Source organism: Crassostrea angulata, chromosome 10 (genome assembly GCF_025612915.1).
Source record: "Crassostrea angulata isolate pt1a10 chromosome 10, ASM2561291v2, whole genome shotgun sequence".
Classification (NCBI taxonomy): Eukaryota; Metazoa; Mollusca; class Bivalvia; order Ostreida; family Ostreidae; genus Magallana; species Magallana angulata.
The window spans coordinates 2,804,696-2,827,705 of record NC_069120.1 but is presented as its reverse complement, the minus strand read 5'-3'; the positions used below and the strand labels follow the sequence as shown (position 1 = coordinate 2,827,705).

Sequence of the window (23,010 nt, the reverse complement as noted above, 5' to 3'; positions counted from 1 at the left end):
AAATAAAATATTCCTTGATTAGAAAAGTAAATATGCTGAAAATGTAATTCATATACTACATCTATTATATCAAACTTGGATATAGTGTTATCATACAAATTCTAAAGTTGGAAAGCCCAAAGAAGATACATGTTCCCCAAATGCTATAGATGGATCAGTAGAAATAGTGGGTTGAGATATTTCATATATATTATCAAGTTTTTTGTGTGCTATTATTTCAAAATGACAGCCTTGACTGATATGAAATGATTTCACACTGGTGAAAACTCTCTTCATAAGATATGAACAGTTGAACAGTATTTGTTAGCAGTCATATATGTCACTCTGGAAACACTTCTAAATATTCAGGCAGGATAAACCAAAGAACTGCGCGTGCATGCTGACTGGTCAGTTCTGGAAACAACAGATCATCAGCAATTTGTATAAACTGAGCTACACTCAGCGAGTTAATTGCATGTGAAAGATGACCAGGAATATGATCTGCTGATCAAAGCAAAACCCAAATTCTCCACACATTTTACCATATCTGGGAAATTTGCCTCCTGCAGGGAAAAATTTGTGTATTACAACTTACTGACTTAAAAGTTGTTATACCGCAGTATTGAAAACAACAGCTAATTATAATGACTACATTTACATTTCAAAAACATTAACAACCAATAGATAAATCAAAACTTGGAGTTTTTTTAACTACTTGAGTACTGTAGATCAAGGTTTAAAATGTTTTTTCCGGTAAATAGCCTTACCAATCGGCCTCCACCAATCCGGGGCAGGAACTGGTTGTACTCGGGACTGTTCTCCACTTCCTGTAACACACAAACATATTGTATATCTGATTGACACATTTACCTCAATGATATCTAATTGAAACATATGCCTCAATGATAAACGATTGAAACTTTCGCCTCAAGAATACAGGTACATGAATATATATTTGCACATTTACAGCAATTAAATCTGCTTGAGACATTTACCTCAATGATATCTGATTGAGACATACACCTCAATGATTTCTGTGTGACATATTTACCTCAAATATACTAATTTGGACATTTACCTGATATCTGATTGACACATTAACCTCAATAACATCTGAATAAATCATTTACCTCAATGATATCCGAGTAAAACATTTACCTCAATGATTTCTTGAAGTTTGAGTGTGGTCTCTGCTGTGTCTCCTCTTTTTTGCTGATAAAGTAAAAACACTGATGTTTAATACAATATTAAGACTCACTATAGTTAGTAATTGTCCATAAATATTAAAAGAATATCTACTGTTTTTTAATTATCTAAAAATGATTATTCATACACACTTATTCAAAACCTTCAGATTACAGCATAGCTATTACTGGTACCTCATGGTTTGAAAAACTACAAGATTTCTAAAAACTATATGAAAAAAAAAATTGGGTCACATGTTTCATTAAGTTACTTCCATGTCTTTACCACAATACTTACTACCTGAGGTAAGAGACATTAAATTGGGTTTTTTCACATGCAAATGATTAAATGAATATAGATTTTTTCTATCAGTTTGACCCGGCTGACCTTCCAGTCTTCCAGGAGTTTGCGGGCCTGTGCGGCAAGCTGCATGCTCTGGGGGCCCTTGGAGGTCGAGTACGACTCCTTGACCACTTGAATGTCTTGGCTCCAGAAATCTCGAGTTGAGTCAGTGGTGGTGTGCTGGGGTGCCACCTCCTTGATCTGAAATAAATTGACCATGTTATAATAGTCACTAAATAATAGTTAGGGTCACAACAAACTATGCATGGGTGACCTGCATATTGTTTAATTCTCTGTTATTTTATCTTATTATAAATACAAGTCATTTTCAGTTATGTTTTGATTGGGAATATGAATTATAGGATAGGAATTGAAGGAATGAGATTTTAAGGCTAAATAGTTTCTTAGGGTTATAGAGACTCTGAATATAAAGTAATTTATTAACAGTAATATATGTCTAAAACACTTTAAAAATATGGATTTACACTTTAAAGGTTGTCTTTCCAGATAATATTTGGGCCATCTAATCTATTTCAGAGTAATGACATTATAGTTATGTACTAAGTGAAAAACATATGAATTAACAAGGATATTCAAATCCAAAATTCACTGTTATGTCTCTATTATATCTGAAGAAAAAAAAAAGTTATTAAAGAAAAAACAAATTTAAACAAGAATTGGTAAAATCTGGTATTTTGAAATAATTTACCTATTCCATGTACCTCTCATTAACATGACTTTCAGTTGGGGTCAATGAAAGATTTCCTATTTATCTTTTAACGTAGATTGGAACATGATTCATTGTGTAAGTTTCAAACACAAGTTCTATCCCCTTACTAGGTTCCCATTTTCTGAACTACACATGCACACATTAGAGACTCATGCATATTAGTCATAATCAAATGCTCTTTGGTGTTTTTTCTTCTTCAGACATTTTTACAAAAAAAAAATCTAATGTACCATATAGTAATTTTTTTTAAATTCAAAGAAAAAAAAGTCTGTTATTTAAGATATTTAATTTTGTCTTTCACGATGGCATTCTCTCACTGCTTAACAGACCTACTGGCATATACTTTAATTAATAATCAAGTAAAAGTTTATTTCTAAAACTATAAATCAGAGTTGAAGATTTTCTGAATGCAGTTTTAAAGTAGATATTTTGCAAATGCAATGATGAATCTTGAAAAAATTAAAAGAAGGACTAAACAAAGCACAGAAAAGGTACCAGTAGTTTGTTACAGCATCATCCTGAGTAATTTTAAAAACATTCTTACAGTTATTGCCCAATGACGTTATTTGGCTGCAAGAAAATTTAAAGTAGTCCGAGTATCGCACTACGTCATAATACAGATTTTACAATATTGGTTCGACTTTTACAAAGCGTTTTAGATACCCGGTATTGATTTTGCTCTACATCGCTGTTGTAAACAATGGCAATAATAAGCAATTAGAACGGTAATATACTGTGAAATCATTAGATTTCGTGGTGGCTCATTTTTCGTGGAATTCGTGGGTACCTCTCATCCACAAAATAACATCCTTCACGAATTGATGAATTAGGGTAATAAAGTCATATTCCCTTTTGTAGATATATATGAATACACGAAATTACGTCCCCACGAACCTGTAAAATTTCAGTCATCCACGAAAATTGGCCCCCACGAAATTTAATGATTCCACAGTATGTATTCTATGAGAGATAGAAATGATTAATGTTGAGAAACTCGATTCTGTTAAAGTAAAATGAAAAACGAAGTTTCTGATTAACCAGGATCTCAAGTATGCTTATATCTTCTTTGTTTTGATGCCCCCCCCCCCCCCCCCCCCCCCCCCCCGAATTTTTTGTTTTTTACTAAAACCGGTTTAAATTTAGAGACAGAAGCTATTTCGAATTTAATCAATCATCAATTAATTAATGTTTGAATGATATCTAACATTGTTGAGAGATCTAGGCAGGAAACTGTAGCAAAATGTGATTTTTACGGATTTTTTCGTCAGGGTCTACTTATAGTGTGAAAAGTAATCCGTCAACATATAATTTATTTTACCAAATCTTTTTTTAAGATGTCAATCTATAGAATAAACACTATGAATTTAAGTTTGAGTCTATAAAATAGTAAAAATATTACCAAACGCGATACTAGCATTGCATTTTTTGTATTCTATGTTGATACATCAGGTCCATAAAGCGTACTTACTTACAAAAATCTGCGCAAAATTATTGATGAGATATGGCTTAAATAAATATTTATACTCTATTTTGTATGTTCAGTTCTAATTTTCCAAAAATTGGTAATTATTTTTAGGAAAAACGGACGTCTGGCAAATTTCATAATTGTCAATAATTTTCGCAAGGGGGTACATCCGTCTGAGAGGTGATAACAAACAAACTAGCATGTAAACATGCATATTTTCTTTTGTATATGTATTGCTAGAATGTATATTTATCATTTAAAGCTAAGCTTTTAATGATTTAGCCCATTTAGTGCCGAGTATAGGACTACCTTAAATGAGAACATTTTAGATATTTTTTTCTAGATTGAGAGAAGATGTTTATGACCTACCTTTATTGCAATGCAGCAATACCCAATAACTATCTGTATTATGATTTTTAACAATTAATTTTCATTTTAATAAATATATAAAACATTTTTCTTAAAACCTACAAGTTTAATCATACACCATGAAAAGGTTGGTTCGTTACTAGGGGTACATAGTTACCTGGAAATCAATCCAACTGCATAAGAGAAAACCAAGTACATGTAGAATGCACAATTATACATACAATGAACTGGTAGTAACTTATATTACATGAAGCTGAAAAAAAAAGAATATTGCTTCATCAACTGTGGTATCAATTCCTTTCCTGCACTTTTGCAGGTCTAGTGATAGTACTGGGTATTCACACAGTAAAATACACTTTTAGTGAACATGCTATGTCATAGTGAAGTGATATTCATTCCCCATGTGTTTTAAACATATCAATGTGAAGCTTGTTCATTAGGGTCAGAATAAGGTTTGTTCTATATATATTTACATTCAAGAAGGTTTGCCCCATGATCAATTTACACATGCTTTTGAAGAAGGTAACTTTGAGATAATTCTTTAAAAAGTGACCTTGATGAAGGTGATTCCAAAGATGAACATACACAGGATACTGAGGAGGGTCATTATGTGATTTTTAAATAATTAATTACCTTGAGGAAGGTAATCCCCATGATGAAGATACACAGGATGTTGAGGAGGGTCAGACTGAGGCTGATGAGTCCCAGATACAGCGCCTCGGTTGCCATATCACAGCTGTGGACTGGGGAGTACTTATTGTTGATGAACGGTTTACACCCCAGGGACTTTGTGGGAGTAAAGGTTTCCTCAAGGAAGGAGGTGTTTCCCACTGTCACATTCTTGTAGATTACATCCAGATCAGGGGGGCTGATGGCAGCTATGATGGAGTACGCCCACAGCATGCCCTACAATCATGGTAAGTAATCTTAATTTAATCTTATCCATAGAACTACAACATGTATATTCTTAGAGAATAAGATCCATAAATTTTTAGTGCACTTGGCGTAATTGGCATAAACATTGCATTTTGTTGTTACGTGAATGAGTTCAATATTTATTTTGTTTTATAAGATGCAAAATGGCTTGTTGCAGGTTACACTTTATAAACCACAAAGTAGTTTATGAAAAAGCTAAACTGTCCCAAACCATTTTATATCATATAAAACTAATGAATATTGAATTAATTGTTTATTACTAAATGTTTTGCTATTTATTGTAGACAAAAACGGTCATTTGACCTTTAAAATGACACCAAATTGTACAAAATTTAAAAATAACATCAGGCGGATTAATACGTTTTTTGAAGTTAGTCTTTCTATGCATGGCTAGACAAAATGAGTTATACAATATGAAATACTTTTTTTTAGCCAATCACTAAGTGCATTACAACTAGGGTTAAATTATTGAAAAATATATAGCGATAACGTTAACATCTTGCATTTGTAATTCTGCAATGACTAGTAGCAATTCATTGTCTCTTGAAAAGAACAAATTCAATTTTGTATCCATCTTCTCCAGGTATCATATCCCTGTAATTATACTCACTGCATTAACAGCAGGGGGCAGGAGAGAGGCAGAGATGGCCACACCGATCAATGATCCAGAATTTCCTCCCAGTACAGACAAGGCCACGCCTATTCCTGACGGCAGGGCAATAAAAACTCCAACCCAAAGTCCTCTTGGCACACCCCTGTAATTGACTATAGTGAATCAATTCTGGACAGGAGTAATAAATGTCCATCCATCATCAAGGTATTCTCATCACATGATGAAGATGGGAATTCATCAATTAAATGCAGAATATGGTACCTTAAATTCTTTCAAGTAATTGTGTTACCAATTGACCTGGGTAGCCAAATGGTCAGCAAACAATTCAATCATCATGGAAATATGAATTATCCCCTCTCCCATTGTCCCCATTCTTTACCTGGACTTCATTTCATCTGTGGGCCAGCTATCTGTGCTCCCCCAGTTAGCTCCCTTGATGTCCACTGATCCACTCACAAACCCGAATAACAGACCTGCCATCAGAAACATCCACACTTGATCAACTACTCCAGGACAAAACAATGAGTCCTTAGGGCAACTTACATCTCCAATGACATCACAAAAGAACCACAGTAAACATATTCAGCCATTAGAATTAATTGCATAAGGAAAATATTGGACATTAAATCAAAAAAGGTCATACATTAAAATATCAAAATCATGTTTTATGGAATCTAGCAAATCATCTACCAAATCTAAGGTACCGGTACATGTATTTAATTGACAATTGAATAATTTTCATTACTGTAAACCAAAAACTGGTAAGCGACAACTAATGTTTGCGACCAAGCCTTCTCCAAACCCATCTTGTTATAACAACCATGTGATATGGCCTGGTTTACAGCTAGAAATTTTCACGACAACGATACTCTCACGAAGCTCGCAAAAATTTATCGCACGCAAATAAAAGTTGGTTTACAGTATGTTGATGATGCACTACAGAGACTGTAGCATCACTGATGTTACAGATACACTACAGAGTTGAGAATCACTGATGTTACAGATACACTACAGAGTGTTACATCACTGATGTAAGAGATACACTACAGAGTGTATCATCACTGATGTTACAGATACACTACAGAGTGTTACATCACTGATGTAAGAGATACACTACAGAGTGTATCATCACTGATGTTACAGATAAACTACAGAGTGTAGCATCACTGATGTTACAGATACACTACAGCGTGTATCATCACTGATGTTACAGATACACTACAGAGTGTAGCATCACTGATGTACGAGATACACTACAGAGTGTAGAATCACTGATGTTACAGATACACTACAGAGTGTTACATCACTGATGTAAGAGATACACTACAGGGTGTAGCATCACTGATGTTACAGATACCCTACAGAGTGTTCATCACTGATGTTACAGATACACTACAGAGTGTTCATCACTGATGTTACAGATACACTACAGAGTGTATCATCAATGATGTTACAGATACACTACAGAGCGTAGCATCACTGATGTTACAGATACCCTAAAGTGTACAATTACTAGTGTTACAGATACACTATAGAATGTAGTGACAATGGTGTTACTGATATACTTAAGAATGTAGAACCACTAATGTTACAGGTACACTACAGAGTGTTACATCACTGATGTTACAGATACACTACAGAGTTGAGAATCACTGATGTTACAGATACACTACAGAGTGTTACATCACTGATGTAAGAGATACACTACAGAGTGTATCATCACTGATGTTACAGATACACTACAGAGTGTTACATCACTGATGTAAGAGATACACTACAGAGTGTATCATCACTGATGTTACAGATACACTACAGAGTGTAGCATCACTGATGTTACAGATACACTACAGAGTGTATCATCACTGATGTTACAGATACACTACAGAGTGTAGCATCACTGATGTTACAGATACACTACAGAGTGTTACATCACTGATGTACAAGATACACTACAGAGTGTAGAATCACTGATGTTACAGATACACTACAGAGTGTTACATCACTGATGTAAGAGATACACTACAGGGTGTAGCATCACTGATGTTACAGATACCCTACAGAGTGTTCATCACTGATGTTACAGATACACTACAGAGTGTATCATCAATGATGTTACAGATACACTACAGAGTGTAGCATCACTGATGTTACAGATACCCTAAAGTGTACAATTACTAGTGTTACAGATACACTATAGAATGTAGTGACAATGGTGTTACTGATATACTTAAGAATGTAGAACCACTAATGTTACAGGTACACTACAGAGTGTAGAATCACTGATGTTACAGATACACTACAGAGCATAAAATTACTGATGTTACAGATACAATGCAGAATGTAGAAACACTAATGTTACAGACACACTACAGAGAGTTACATCACTAATATTACAGATACACTACAGAGTGTAACATCAATGATGTTACTGATACACTACAGAGTGTATCACCACTGATGTTACAGATACACTACAGAGTGTATCATCACTGATGTTACAGATAGACTACAGAGTGTATCATCACCGATGTCACTGATACACTACAGAGTGAATCATCACTGATGTTACAGATACACTACAGAAAGTAACATCACTGATGTTACAGATACACTACAGAGTGTAGAAACACTGATGTAACAGATACACTACAGAGTTTAGCATCACTGATGTTACAGATACACTGCAGAGTGTTACATCACTGATGTTACAGATACACTATAGAGCAACGAATTACTCATGGTACAGATACACTACAGAGTGTAGCATCACTGATGTTACAGATACACTATAGAGTGTTACATCACTGATGTTACAGATACACTACAGAGTGTATCATCACTGATGTAAGAGATACACTACAGAGTGTATCATCACTGATGTTACAGATACACTAAAGAGTAAAGAATCACTGATGTTACAGATACACTACAGACTGTAGCATCACTGATGTTACAGATACACTACAGAGTGTAACATCACTGATGTTACAGATACACTACAGAGTGTATCATCACTGATGTTACAGATACACTATAAAGCATAGAATCACTGATGTTACAGATACACTACAGAGTGTAGCATCACTGATGTTACAGATACACTACAGAGTGTAGCATCACTGATGTTACAGATACACTACAGAGTGTTACATCACTGATGTACGAGATACACTACAGAGTGTAGAATCACTGATGTTACAGATACACTACAGAGTGTTACATCACTGATGTAAGAGATACACTACAGGGTGTAGCATCACTGATGTTACAGATACACTACAGAGTGTTCATCACTGATGTTACAGATACACTACAGAGTGTATCATCAATGATGTTACAGATACACTACAGAGTGTAGCATCACTGATGTTACAGATACCCTAAAGTGTACAATTACTAGTGTTACAGATACACTATAGAATGTAGTGACAATGGTGTTACTGATATACTTAAGAATGTAGAACCACTAATGTTACAGGTACACTACAGAGTGTAGAATCACTGATGTTACAGATACACTACAGAGCATAAAATTACTGATGTTACAGATACAATGCAGAATGTAGAAACACTGATGTTACAGACACACTACAGAGAGTTACATCACTAATATTACTGATACACTACAGAGAGTTACATCACTAATATTACAGATACACTACAGAGTGTAACATCAATGATGTTACTGATACACTACAGAGTGTATCACCACTGATGTTACAGATACACTACAGAGTGTATCATCACTGATGTTACAGATACACTACAGAGTGTATCATCACTGATGTTACAGATACACTATAAAGCATAGAATCACTGATGTTACAGATACACTACAGAGTGTAGCATCACTGATGTTACAGATACACTACAGAGTGTAGCATCACTGATGTTACAGATACCGTATTTTTCGGGGCATAGGCCGGTACTTTTTTCTCTCCGATGAGCGAGCCCCGGCCTATCTCAAGGGATCGGCTAATCTTAGACTCAAAGTTGAAAAAATTTAACAGTAAAATATAAAATCCACTGTTTTTATCCTTTGTACTGTTGTAGCAGTTTATTATGAGGGTTGTTTTTTTTCCATCCGTTTGAACTATTGTTCGATAGTTGTCCCGTTGATAATATTTGTAAGGACATCGTCAGTAATATAATGTACAGTACTGTATGAGGTATTTCTTTACAACTTCAATCAAGAGAATTTTTTCCCACGTTCGTGTATGAACCCTGGAAACTATTATTGCGTAGTAAAAAAGAAAACGAAACCGGGTAGAATGTAATATGACAGAATTTTTGTGAATTCTTCATGTCTGCATTCGTGGGAATCACTGGTCTAGGGTGTAGAATAAATCAAGTGCTTTGTGTTTTTACAATCAATTTTCTGTTGGATGAAATAACGGTATTCTGGAGTGGTGTGTATATACAAAGGTGTGAAACCCATGACTCAAACACAGCCTGGAAACACGTAGTGTACACCGTCACACTTCATTGCATTAACTGTATTTTTAACATTACAACTTCTCTGCATTACGGCAAGTCACTATTTAATTAATTAATGGAAAGAACACAAATTAAATATTTCATGTTTGGTATTTTGTTTTCTCATTCATAGCGATTACGGGGGATAACTCTATTTGAATATGAAACCATGTGTTGAGCTAATGGACGCCATACCCCGTATTTACAAGTAGCTTTCAAAGTATAACTTATAAAATGAAATTTAGCAATAAGGTATTAATAAAATATAAAAGGTTTGGTAAAATATTATACTTAGTTCTACCAGACAGAACCTAGAGGTTGGTGTTGCAATTAAATTTACAGTATGTAAAATTACGATACGTAACGATACACCGACGAATACGGGAGAGCCCAAACAGCCACAAAACACAGATGTATTTTCAAAAATTGCTTAAAATATATATGTTAAGCAAATTTAATAACTTTAATTACTCTTTTGACTTTCTACATCGATATTCTGAAAGTATATACTTCATACGATGACTTCCTTAATCAGTGGTCATACTTTCACTATAGTAATCATCGATTGAAAATCGGCTTATCCCCTAATTCGGCTAGTCTAAGGATTTTTCTTGAATTTTGTTTAAAAATGAGCAATTCGGCCTATGCCCCACATCGGCATATGCCCCGAAAAATACGGTACACTAAAGTGTACTATTACTAGTGTTACAGACACACTATAAAATTTAGTGACAACAGTGATACAGATATACTACAGAGTGTAGCAGTGTCTCTGAAGTTACAGATACTCTACAAAGAGGTATTATCACCACAAATTATAGTTGTATATTTTGATCTAATGTAAAAACAACCACAGTGCAGAATCCTTGATGTGAGAGATACACTACAGTGTAGCGTTATCTGATACCTACCACTTATGAGACAGATTAGAAGGCCAATTAGCTCGTTCTTGATTCCCAGGTTCCTCAATGACTTGTTGTGCATCACTGTCCCAAAGGTCCCTCCCAGGATAGGGCCCTGATCAAAAGCACGGTAAAATTAGACACAGAACACCACAAGGATGACTAGACAAAGTGATGTGACATGTTCCACCCACATGCAGGTGTACACAGAATCATGCACAGACCAGTGTCCTCGATGAAACTTTTTTGATAAAAACAGAGGGCAAAGACAAAAAATATATTAAAAAGAAAACATGATAAGCACTTTATCAAAATCATTGACAATAAAGTTCCATGTGCTTAAAAAAATTCAATGGCCATGTAGTTCATAGAGAAAAAATTCAATAGTTACCGACATCTTTCCTACAGTATTGTGTGTTTTGCAAATTCATGTTGGGAAAAAAAATAAAGACTGATTACTTTAATCAGAAATGTTGAAATTTTGTCAACTTTAAATACCAGAAGCAATTTTCAAATCATGAATACAGCGATAAATAATGTGTAAATGATCGATCATGAGAGGAGGGTTTGTAAATGCTGGACTTACCATGAGAGGCGAGACCAGCATACTGGCGACTAGAATCACGGAGCTGTTCTCCACGAGGCCCAGACACGCCAACACACTGAAGAACAAAGAACCAATCAGAATCCACTCTTGGTCTCCGCTATCAAAGTCAGTCAGCAAGGGTCGGTCTTAAATGAGTCCCCCCCCCCAACCCCAAAGACCCTGCATGTTCAGAGTTTACCAAAAAAAAAAATGTTCCATCTAAATTGATTCAATATGATTTTATTTGAACTATTTTATCCTACTTAAACAAGTACAATGGAATTTCGAACAAGTTCCAAGAACTTAAGTCCACTTTGTAAAACTGATTTTGAATTTTTTTATTACAGAAATGTTCATTCTTTTATATATGACATATATTTATAATTAAATAACACATTCTAGATTTGGTGTTTTGACGTATAAACATTTTATGATAAATACAATATGGCATCAGAATAACATATTTTGACAAAAACACTATGACTGTAAAATACTACCACTATAGTCTATTTTACTCGCACAAATAGTTGACAAATCTAAGCGCAACTTGTACAAATAGAAGCTTGGACGTGTACATGAATGGCTTATGTAAAGTTGATGGTGAGTACACACCCCTCATTTTATACATGTAACAGAGGTTGTCATTGGTGGAAATAAAATAAACCTGCACAGTAACTAAAGCAATGCATCTTGGTCCTCAAATGTTTCATTAAAGGTCATTAATATCTGTATGACCTCATCCTTTTGGGTGTTATATTGACATTGAGGACAATTCATGCTTTGAAATAACTAAAAAAAGCTATAAAGCTCTGGATTATTTCAATTAGAAAGCTGAAGACATGCTGGGGTAAATTTGATTACCATCAACTGTCCTCTAATTGAATCTATGGAGAAAAAATTTACAGCAAACAGTGTGCTGTGGTTATTTTATATAAAATACATTTTTCTCCTCAGAATTTATATTCATAAACAGAAAATAAATTTTACACCCTTCACCTTTTTTATGTAAGAATTGTCCTTCTTATGTCATAAACAATCATCAATAATTGGTTACAATCAAAATGTTCACCTAACATTTAATGGAGAACCATACATTACAGTAGTGTATGTTATTAAGGTTTTTTTTTCAATTTATGTAAGGAATGAATGAAACACAGCTACCATAAACAATCTTAATAGATGGCATTGTCATTTTAAATCAAGAGGCCAAATAAGGTAACTGTATAAAATAAAACACTATAAGTCTAAATACATTTCTGTTACAAAGAACACTATGTAAAATTAGACTGCTGCTTAAACCACTATAAAATTATTATCTGCACTTCTATCTGCTAAAAATTACCTTGGCAATTTAAAATTTAACTTCCTATTTTTAGATTATAAATGAAGCATTTTTTTCATTGGCTCTATTAATGTAGCATCTTACTTGATGAATTAAATTATTAAAATTCACGCATATATACCTATACACTTTTTGTTAAAGGTATATTAGTGTGCACAAAATTTTTCGTCATTCATGGCTTAATTTATAACTACTTTATAGTAGATAATAATTAAACTTAAAATCTGAATAACCCAATAAAACATAAATACCTGGCAACGACACACAGCACCAGGTAATCAAAGGTAAACTGGGCATTGTCTCTCACATTGTTAAAGACCTGCAGAGAGAGGAGTCTTCAATTAGAATTGCATAAAAAACAAGTCTAATTTTATTTGACAAGCATCTGAAATGCACAAAAATGAATATCATACGTATATAAATCTACAATTCAACCTGTGAACCAAAAATGAAAAAAAAACCACTTTTATAGAATGATTTACACACACAAGATCTATGCAAATTCCAGAGAAAAATCAACAAAGACAAGACTAGCATCATAATGTTGACACACTTCTATAATGTAACTAAATGACTACATCTTGACCTCGACCAACTTTTATACCGTAACACGGTGAGAGTACTTAAACATTGACCCTTTTCAACTCCAACTGGATGACCTTCATCTTGACCTTAACACACTTTTATACTGTACCTTGGTGACCAGCATCTTGACTTTGACACACTTCTACACTGTATCTTGGTGACCAGCAACTTGACCTTGACACATTCTATACATACCTGGGTGACCAGCATTCTGGCCTTGATGGATTTTTTGAATGGAGTCTCTTCTTCTCTGTCATCATTTTCTTCACTAAAATGAATACAGTAATGGTATTGTATATGTAATTTAAAGATAGGAGGAGAAAAAAGCATTGGTGTGAGAAAGATCAAAAGATATCAGAAATGAGAGAAATGATGCAGATTGATAATTGTTTCTTTGATATGTATTATAGCAATCCAAATTAATGTACAAATTATCCATGAATCAATTAATCAAGCATACATACAAATTACACTTCAAAGCAGAAATTCAATACTTTTTTAACATATTTGCTACAAACAACCTGAGTGTATTACAGCAATTAAAGAATTTCACAAGTATAATTCAAAATAAATCTGGAAAAAGCTTGCATTGTACAAGTGGCCTGCAGCCTCAAGCTGTTTACATCAACAACCTTGTTTACCTGAATAAACGGATGTTTTGATAACAAAGCAGGAAACACCTTACAATGAAATGTCTACTTTACCACATCAAGTAAAACATTGCTACTACTCTGTATGATGTTTCTTTATTTTCTAGTAAATTCATTTTCATGCAGTTACATTCCAGATACATGTAATGGTAAAAGTTACATGAATATTGGTTGTACATGTCTTTGGTTCTGATTATATATTGTGACAATCACTGTTCATATCGAACACACCCGATTTTATTTTTCCCATAATTCTTTGCAACGTGCTTGGCCGACCCTAACAATAGGCGCTAAGTTATACCCGGCCGAGCTGTCCAGCGATAAAGACGTGCTTAGTGTGTGAAGGGGGTATCGTGTTAGAAGCCTGTGTGGCATGTTTTAGTTTCACAAGTTCAGCATTTGACGCGGACACGGATAGCTGACCGTGGTAAGTATTTATTTAGTTTGGTGAAGTTTATTTGTAAATTTTTGCCTTTTTATTAGTATTACGCAGTCGTCCTATAAAGTCACCTTGACCATTGTTCACTGTAGAGTTACCTGTGTGTTCACTGATGTGTGACTTTAGCGAGAGTGTTTAAATGGAATTCGTCTTTTCCTATAGTACAGTTTTTGCTATTGCTGTATAAAGAAACGGTGATTTAAAGGGCTATTTTCTATGCGTTATTTTATTTTACAATTTATTGTCACTTTTTCCACTTAACTACTTGGGCGGAAGTGCGTCACCGGAAGTCTCAGACGCCATATTGTTTACTGTAAACAAATAACTTAGTTACCATATACTTACAATATTTTGAGATGTTGCCTTTAATATAATACTATTTATACATTATCATAGTTTGATACTATCAGTGAGATACTTATATGATGTATTATACAATATTGTTTTTATTATGGTGTTATGGTGTCACTTGTACACTTATTGTAGTGTCATATTGTTGTTATGGTGAAGTCGATGACGATGCGATGTTCATGTTGATGACGATGATGATGTTATGGTGATGTCGATGACTACGATGATGATGATGGTCATGTCAATGATGATGGTGTAGATGATGTCGTTCATGGTGAAGTTGATGACGATGCGATGTTCATGTTGATGACGACGATGATATGGTGATGATGACGACGATGATGATGATGGTCATGTCGATGAAGATGATGTAGATGATGTCGTTCATGGTGACGTCGGTGATGATGATGAAGTAGATGATTATGGTGATGACGATGATGTCTATTATGATTATGGTGTTGTAGTTGATGATGATGACGATGGTGATGATGATGATTGTGGTGACGAAACTACTCTAGTTGTGGTTGTCCGTAGTTGGTCCAGGACTACAGCCCCGGAGATTCGGACACTCTTCTAATATATTTTTGGTCATTTGTATAAACATCATATTTTTTCTTGTTGAGTGAAAGTTGTGTGAGTGTTTGTGTGGTTTAGTGTTTATATTTCTATCTTTTCTTTCTTTCTCTTATTTTTTTTTGTTATTAAATTTTGTTAAATTTAAGATGTCTTGTTGTTGTTTGGAGTAGCCTCCGCTCATCCCGTTACAATTGGTGGCAGCGGTGGGATGAGTTGACTCCTCCAGATACTACAAGATATCTTTATAAGTGAACAGTTGCCAAGGTTTATTTTATTTTTCATTTTTTGATCTCTTTTGTAGTACATGTAAGAGCAAGTGTAGGTCGTTGTTTCCTTTTCCCTTGGTGAGTACATTACGTTAGGCAGATTGTTTTGTTAAAAGTTGAGAAGTTAGTCCCTTTATGAGATAATTTTGAGGTAAGTTGGTCTGTCAGTCAATGCACCATGTCTACTGTCAAGGAGATGCTGGAGCTACTTGAAGTGGGGACCAAGATGGGGATGAAGGATGAAGCTCTTCAACAATTCGTGAAGGACGAACAGGCCAGAATGCGGGACGAACGTGAGAAACATAGAGTCGAGAGACAGGAGGAGAGAGACCAGGAGGAGAGAGACCGCGACTTCAAACTACAGATGGAGAAAGAGCGCGCCGCAAGAGAACATGATGAGCGAGAGCACGCCCGATTGATAGAAGAAAAGAGACATCAGCAAAAACTAGAAGAACTGGAACTTGATCACAAACTGCAACTCCAGAGATCTCACATGAAGCCGAGTGTTGTGACTAAAGAGGAGAAAGAAACTTCTCAAGTGATAAAAGGACCAAAACTTCCTCCGTTTGAGGATTCGAAAGACAACATTGACGCGTACATTCAAAGATTTGAGATATACGCAACAACGCAGATATGGAATAAAGACACGTGGGGGACTCATCTTAGCGCATTACTCAAAGGAAAGGCACTGGATGTGTTCGCAAGACTCTCACCCGAAACAGCACTTGATTTCAACGAGTTGAAGAACGCCCTGTTGAAACGATTTGACATGACGGAGGACGGTTTCCGCAAGAAGTTCCCATTTTCAAAACCAGACGGAAGTGAAACTTTTATGCAATTTTCTACCAGACTGGACAGTTACCTTGAGCGGTGGATTCAGCTGTCTAAGACTAACAAGACATTCGATGATCTGAAGGACTTGTTCTTACGTGAACAGTTTTTATTGTGTTGCTCGAAAGAACTTGCCTTATTCCTAAAGGAGAGGATTCCTACTTCGATCCAAGACATGGCGCGATACGCGGACCAGTTTGCTGAGGCCAGAACAGTGACATCCTCTTCACTTACGCAAAAACCGCTCTTTGACAGACGACAGCAGTCCGATAGACAACCGCCGTACAAAGATTCCGTGCAACAAAACCAATCTGGAAATGCAGTGAAGTGTTATGAGTGCGGACGACAAGGACATAAAGCCTTTAACTGCAACTTCCGCAAAAGTCCGAATAACAGGCCGTTTAATTCGAGCGAGAAACAAGAAACAACACCGAAACATACTTACCCTAGTGATTTTCAACGTGGGTCGTACAATAATGGGAACCATGGATATCCAGGACGCAGTAGAGGTCGCCAAGGAGCCGCGAGTGTCGTCGAGAAACATGGAAACTTACCGTGTGTTGGTGATTCGGTGGCTTTCTGTGAAACGGAAATGCCAGTTGTGAAAGGATGTGTTGGCAATAAACTAGTGACTGTGCTAAGAGACACAGGTTGTAGTGGTGCCGTTATTCGTAGAGAACTGGTAAACGATGATCAACTAACAGGGACATCTCAACGATGCAAGTTAGCAGACGGTCGTATTATTGATTCAGATGTGGCTAGAATTGATGTCGATACTCCTTACTTTACCGGAAGTGTTGATGCTTGGTGCTTTGATTCGCCTTCGTACGATCTTATTCTTGGTAATATTCGTGGAGTAAGGAAACCACATGAACCAAATCCAGCCTGGATTCATTCCGTTGAAAACATAGCAGCTGTTGAAACGCGTGCGCAACTGAAAAAGAAACAGTCTCCATACAAACCATTGAAAGTACCGGAAGCAATACGGGATGTATCGCCGGAGGATATCTTACAAGAACAACGAAACGACGAGACACTGAAAAAGTTATGGAGCTTAGCTGAGAGTGGACAGCTTAAACATTTCAGTGACGGCGGATTTTCAAAAATGTGTGAACGGAAGCAAATGTTGTTCAGAGAATTTTGCAGTCCCAAAGTGTCCAGTGGAAAACTTTTCCGACAGTTAATCGTTCCTCGGAAATACAGAACTATCGTCATGAAGATAGCACATGAAACGCTGATGGGTGGTCATCTGGGATCAAAGAAAACAACCGACAGAGTAGTGTCCGAATTTTACTGGCCAGGAATTCAGTCAGACATTAGACGGTTTTGCAGATCATGTGACGTGTGTCAGCGGACTATTCCAAAAGGAAAAGTACCTGCAGTACCGTTAGGACAAATGCCGCTAATTACAGAAGCGTTTCAACGAGTAGCAGTTGATCTTATAGGCCCTCTCCAACCAGTTACCGACAAAGGGAATCGTTACATTCTTACGCTTGTCGATTACACAACCCGTTATCCCGAGGCTATTCCACTTCCTGGAATTGAGACAGAGCGAGTAGCGGAGGCACTGGTAGACATCTTTAGTAGATTAGGAGTTCCGATCGAGATGCTAACAGATCAAGGATCGCAATTCACATCGGACGTAATGAAAGAAGTGAGCCGTCTGTTGTCATTTAAACGGATTACTACTACTCCGTATCACCCCATGTGTAATGGACTCGTCGAGAAGTTCAATGGTACGTTGAAACAGATGCTAAAGAGGATGTGTGCTGAGCGACCAAGAGACTGGGATAAGTACATCAACCCATTACTCTTTGCATACCGTGAAGTACCACAGGAGAGCCTTGGTTTTTCGCCGTTTGATCTTCTCTATGGACGTACTGTTCGTGGTCCCATGACAATTCTTAAAGAACTTTGGACAAAGGAAATTCCTGACGAGGACGTTAAGACAACGTATCAATACGTACTTGACTTACGCACACGATTGGAAGAAACATGTGACATAGCTCGCCAAAACTTGGAGAAAGCTTCAAAACGTCAGCGCAAGTACTACAACAGGAAAACGCAAGGTCGTCAGATGAAAGAGGGAGACACAGTACTGGTTCTTCTACCGACAAAGTCAAACAAACTCCTCATGCAATGGAAGGGACCTTATAGTGTAATACAGAAGATAGGACATATGGACTACAAGATCGATATGGGAGGCAAGCTGAAAACTTTCCACGCAAATCTTCTTAAGAAGTATGTTGAACGAGATACATTGAACTGTGGTGTTTTGTCAACATGTGCAATTTCACTCATAGACTTTAGTGACCTAGATGATGATGAACAACAGGACTCTATTCTTATGCCACCTGTTACTCAAACTGAAACAGCAAAGGACATAAAGTTTGCAGACAGACTAACACCAGATCAGTTGAAAACTGCTAAATCACTGTGTGATTCGTTCTCAGATGTATTTACGGATATACCTGGAATGACGAACTTAGTGGAGCATAAGATTGTTGTGACATCGTCTGAACCTGTGCGTGTGAAACCATATCCAATTCCGTTCAGTACAGAGAAAACAATTACAGAAGAAGTTCAGAAAATGCTACAGTTGAATGTGATTGAGCCATCATCTTCCCCTTATTCAGCTCCAGTTGTCATAGCTCGGAAGAAAGATGGAACGAATCGATTTTGCATTGATTATAGACGACTGAACTGTGCTACGGTATTTGATGCAGAACCAATGCCCAGTCCAGAAAGCATATTTTCCAAAATGACCGGAAAGAAGTTTGTGTCAAAGATAGACTTAAGCAAAGGATACTGGCAAGTACCGATGGCTGACGAGAGTAAGCCGCTTACAGCCTTTTCCACACCATCCGGATTGTACCAATTCAGGACAATGCCGTTTGGTCTTGTAAACGCGCCGGCAACATTTAGTCGTATGATGAGAAAACTACTTCAAGGTATGAACGGCGTAGAAAACTTTATCGATGATGTCATTGTTTTTACAGATACCTTTGAAGAACATCTACACATACTGAAGACTGTGTTCGAACGACTCAGAGATGCGGGACTTGCGGCCAGACCGACAAAATGTTTCATCAGATTTGACAAGATTGACTGTTTGGGACATATGGTGGGCAACAAGTGTCTAGAACCAGAACAGGACAAGATTGATGCAGTCAGAAATGCACCAATACCACAAACCAAGAAACAGGTTCGTGCCTTCCTAGGCTTAGCAGGATTCTACAGAAAGTTTATTCCGAATTTCTCTGCGATAGCCATTCCACTTTCTGATCTTACGAAGAAGGGCCAACCAAATAAAGTTATTTGGACTGAAAGTCAGCAACGAGCTTTTGATACATTGAAACACATGTTATCAGAAAGGCCAATATTGAAGTTGCCAGAATTTAATGAAACCTTCATTTTACGCACGGACGCTGCAGATGATGGGATAGGTGCTGTGCTGTTACAGATGGAGGATGACGAGAAACTACCCGTAGCGTACGCCAGTAGGAAACTTCAACCAAGAGAAAAGGCATACGCTGTTATCGAGAAGGAGTGTTTGGCGGTAGTGTGGGGAATACAGAAGTTCCACCAGTACCTTTATGGACGCGAGTTTCTACTTGAAACTGATCACCAACCCCTGACCTACCTTAACAAAGCAAAGACAGAGAACTCCAGACTGATGCGTTGGGCTTTGCAGCTTCAGCCATACCGCTTTAGGATCATTGCGATCAAAGGAAGCGACAATGTGGGTGCGGATTACCTGAGTCGTCAGTGAGATGTATAGTAGACAGTACAGGTATGTATATAGGTTTTATTGTAAATACGTGAGAATTTTCAAAATTCAGTGATTGTTTATTTGAAATTGCAGGACAATTTTTTAAGGGGGGAGGTGTGTGACAATCACTGTTCATATCGAACACACCCGATTTTATTTTTCCCATAATTCTTTGCAACGTGCTTGGCCGACCCTAACAATAGGCGCTAAGTTATACCCGGCCGAGCTGTCCAGCGATAAAGACGTGCTTAGTGTGTGAAGGGGGTATCGTGTTAGAAGCCTGTGTGGCATGTTTTAGTTTCACAAGTTCAGCATTTGACGCGGACACGGATAGCTGACCGTGGTAAGTATTTATTTAGTTTGGTGTAGTTTATTTGTAAATTTTTGCCTTTTTATTAGTATTACGCAGTCGTCCTATAAAGTCACCTTGACCATTGTTCACTGTAGAGTTACCTGTGTGTTCACTGATGTGTGACTTTAGCGAGAGTGTTTAAATGGAATTCGTCTTTTCCTATAGTACAGTTTTTGCTATTGCTGTATAAAGAAACGGTGATTTAAAGGGCTATTTTCTATGCGTTATTTTATTTTACAATTTATTGTCACTTTTTCCACTTAACTACTTGGGCGGAAGTGCGTCACCGGAAGTCTCAGACGCCATATTGTTTACTGTAAACAAATAACTTAGTTACCATATACTTACAATATTTTGAGATGTTGCCTTTAATATAATACTATTTATACATTATCATAGTTTGATACTATCAGTGAGATACTTATATGATGTATTATACAATATTGTTTTTATTATGGTGTTATGGTGTCACTTGTACACTTATTGTAGTGTCATATTGTTGTTATGGTGAAGTCGATGACGATGCGATGTTCATGTTGATGACGATGATGATGTTATGGTGATGTCGATGACTACGATGATGATGATGGTCATGTCGATGATGATGGTGTAGATGATGTCGTTCATGGTGAAGTCGATGACGATGCGATGTTCATGTTGATGACGACGATGATGTTATGGTGATGATGACGACGATGATGATGATGGTCATGTTGATGAAGATGATGTAGATGATGTCGTTCATGGTGACGTCGGTGATGATGATGAAGTAGATGATTATGGTGATGACGATGATGTCTATTATGATTATGGTGTTGTAGTTGATGATGATGACGATGGTGATGATGATGATTGTGGTGACGAAACTACTCTAGTTGTGGTTGTCCGTAGTTGGTCCAGGACTACAGCCCCGGAGATTCGGACACTCTTCTAATATATTTTTGGTCATTTGTATAAACATCATATTTTTTCTTGTTGAGTGAAAGTTGTGTGAGTGTTTGTGTGGTTTAGTGTTTATATTTCTATCTTTTCTTTCTTTCTCTTATTTTTTTTTGTTATTAAATTTTGTTAAATTTAAGATGTCTTCTTGTTGTTTGGAGTAGCCTCCGCTCATCCCGTTACATATATCAAGGTTTTTATAAATTTGTTCTGGTCTTTATAACAGATTGTACAAGTCTAAAGTAAATAATGTACAAGTCTAATGTACAGATTGTATAGATTGTACAAGTCTAATGTACAGAATGTACAAGTCTATGGTACAGAATATACAAGTCTAAGGTACAGAATGAACAAGTCTTAGGAACAGAATGTACAAGTCTTAGGTACAGAATGTAAAAGTCTAAAGTACAGAAGATACAAGTCTTAGGTAAACATTATACGAGTCTAAGGTACAGAATGTACATGTACACGTCTTTTGTACAGAATGTACAAGTCTAGGGTACAGAAATTACAAGTCTAAGGTACAGAATGTACATGTACAAGTCTAAGGTAGAGATTGTACAAGTCTAGGGTACAGAAATTACAAGTCTAAGGTACAGATTGTAACTGTCTAAAGTCAAGAATGTACACGTCTAAAGTACAGAATGTAAAAGTCTAAGGTAGAGATTGTACAAGTATAGAGTACAAAATGTACAAGTCTTAGGTACGGATTGTATAAGTCTAAAGTACAGAATGTACAAGTCTAAGGTAGAGATTGTACAAGTCTAAAGTACAGATTGTCCAAGTGTAAGGTTGTCCAAGTCTAAGGTCTAAGGTCTACAGACAGTACAGGTCTATAATACAGACAGTACAGGTCTATAATACAGACAGTACAGGTGTAAATTACAGACTGTACAGGTCTATAATACAGACTGTACAGGTCTATAATACAGACTGTACAGGTCTATTTGAATTTGTATGCAGTTAGATGAAGACATCACAATGTTATTAAGCAAAAATTATCTGCCTATATTTTACTATTCGACATAAACATCATTAGTAAAAGACATTATTTCACAGTGTTTATAACCAATAAGCAAGACTAAAGATGTATGATGCATTACTTCCTCTTAACTAATATCAGTTTAGTATATGTACAGAACCAGAAGACACCTCAGTGGATTGATTGTTGTCATACAAGGCTAGTTTGTTCACCCACAGATGATAAATAATGCAGTTAGCAAAAAAATGTGAGCTCCAACATGCAGGAAAAAAAAGGCATTTACAAAATGATAAATAGAAGTCATCAAAATAATAAACTATCTATAGACTAATTCCATATGCA

At 36.3% G+C, this 23,010-nt stretch overlaps 1 protein-coding gene across 4 annotated transcripts in view; it reads right to left on the bottom strand.

The window, feature by feature from the left end:
* The window catches only part of LOC128168119 (uncharacterized), a 34,185-nt gene that overhangs the window by 4,571 nt on the left and 6,604 nt on the right, over positions 1-23,010 (bottom strand). For 3 of the 4 annotated variants that reach the window (XR_008241295.1, XM_052834224.1, XM_052834225.1), the window contains exons 5-15: positions 13,706-13,778; positions 13,177-13,244; positions 11,584-11,659; positions 11,007-11,112; positions 5,999-6,092; positions 5,617-5,761; positions 4,704-4,976; positions 1,552-1,707; positions 1,138-1,191; positions 747-806; positions 522-542 (exon numbers count right to left, since the gene is read on the bottom strand). Coding sequence is in view for 3 of the 4 variants with exons in the window: in XM_052834224.1 (XP_052690184.1) it covers positions 522-542; positions 747-806; positions 1,138-1,191; positions 1,552-1,707; positions 4,704-4,976; positions 5,617-5,761; positions 5,999-6,092; positions 11,007-11,112; positions 11,584-11,659; positions 13,177-13,244; positions 13,706-13,778 (1,126 nt within the window). In the remaining variant the exon portion in view is untranslated. The remainder of the gene's footprint in view (positions 1-521; positions 543-746; positions 807-1,137; positions 1,192-1,551; positions 1,708-4,703; positions 4,977-5,616; positions 5,762-5,998; positions 6,093-11,006; positions 11,113-11,583; positions 11,660-13,176; positions 13,245-13,705; positions 13,779-23,010) is intronic. The other variant, XM_052834226.1, reaches the window with a different exon arrangement.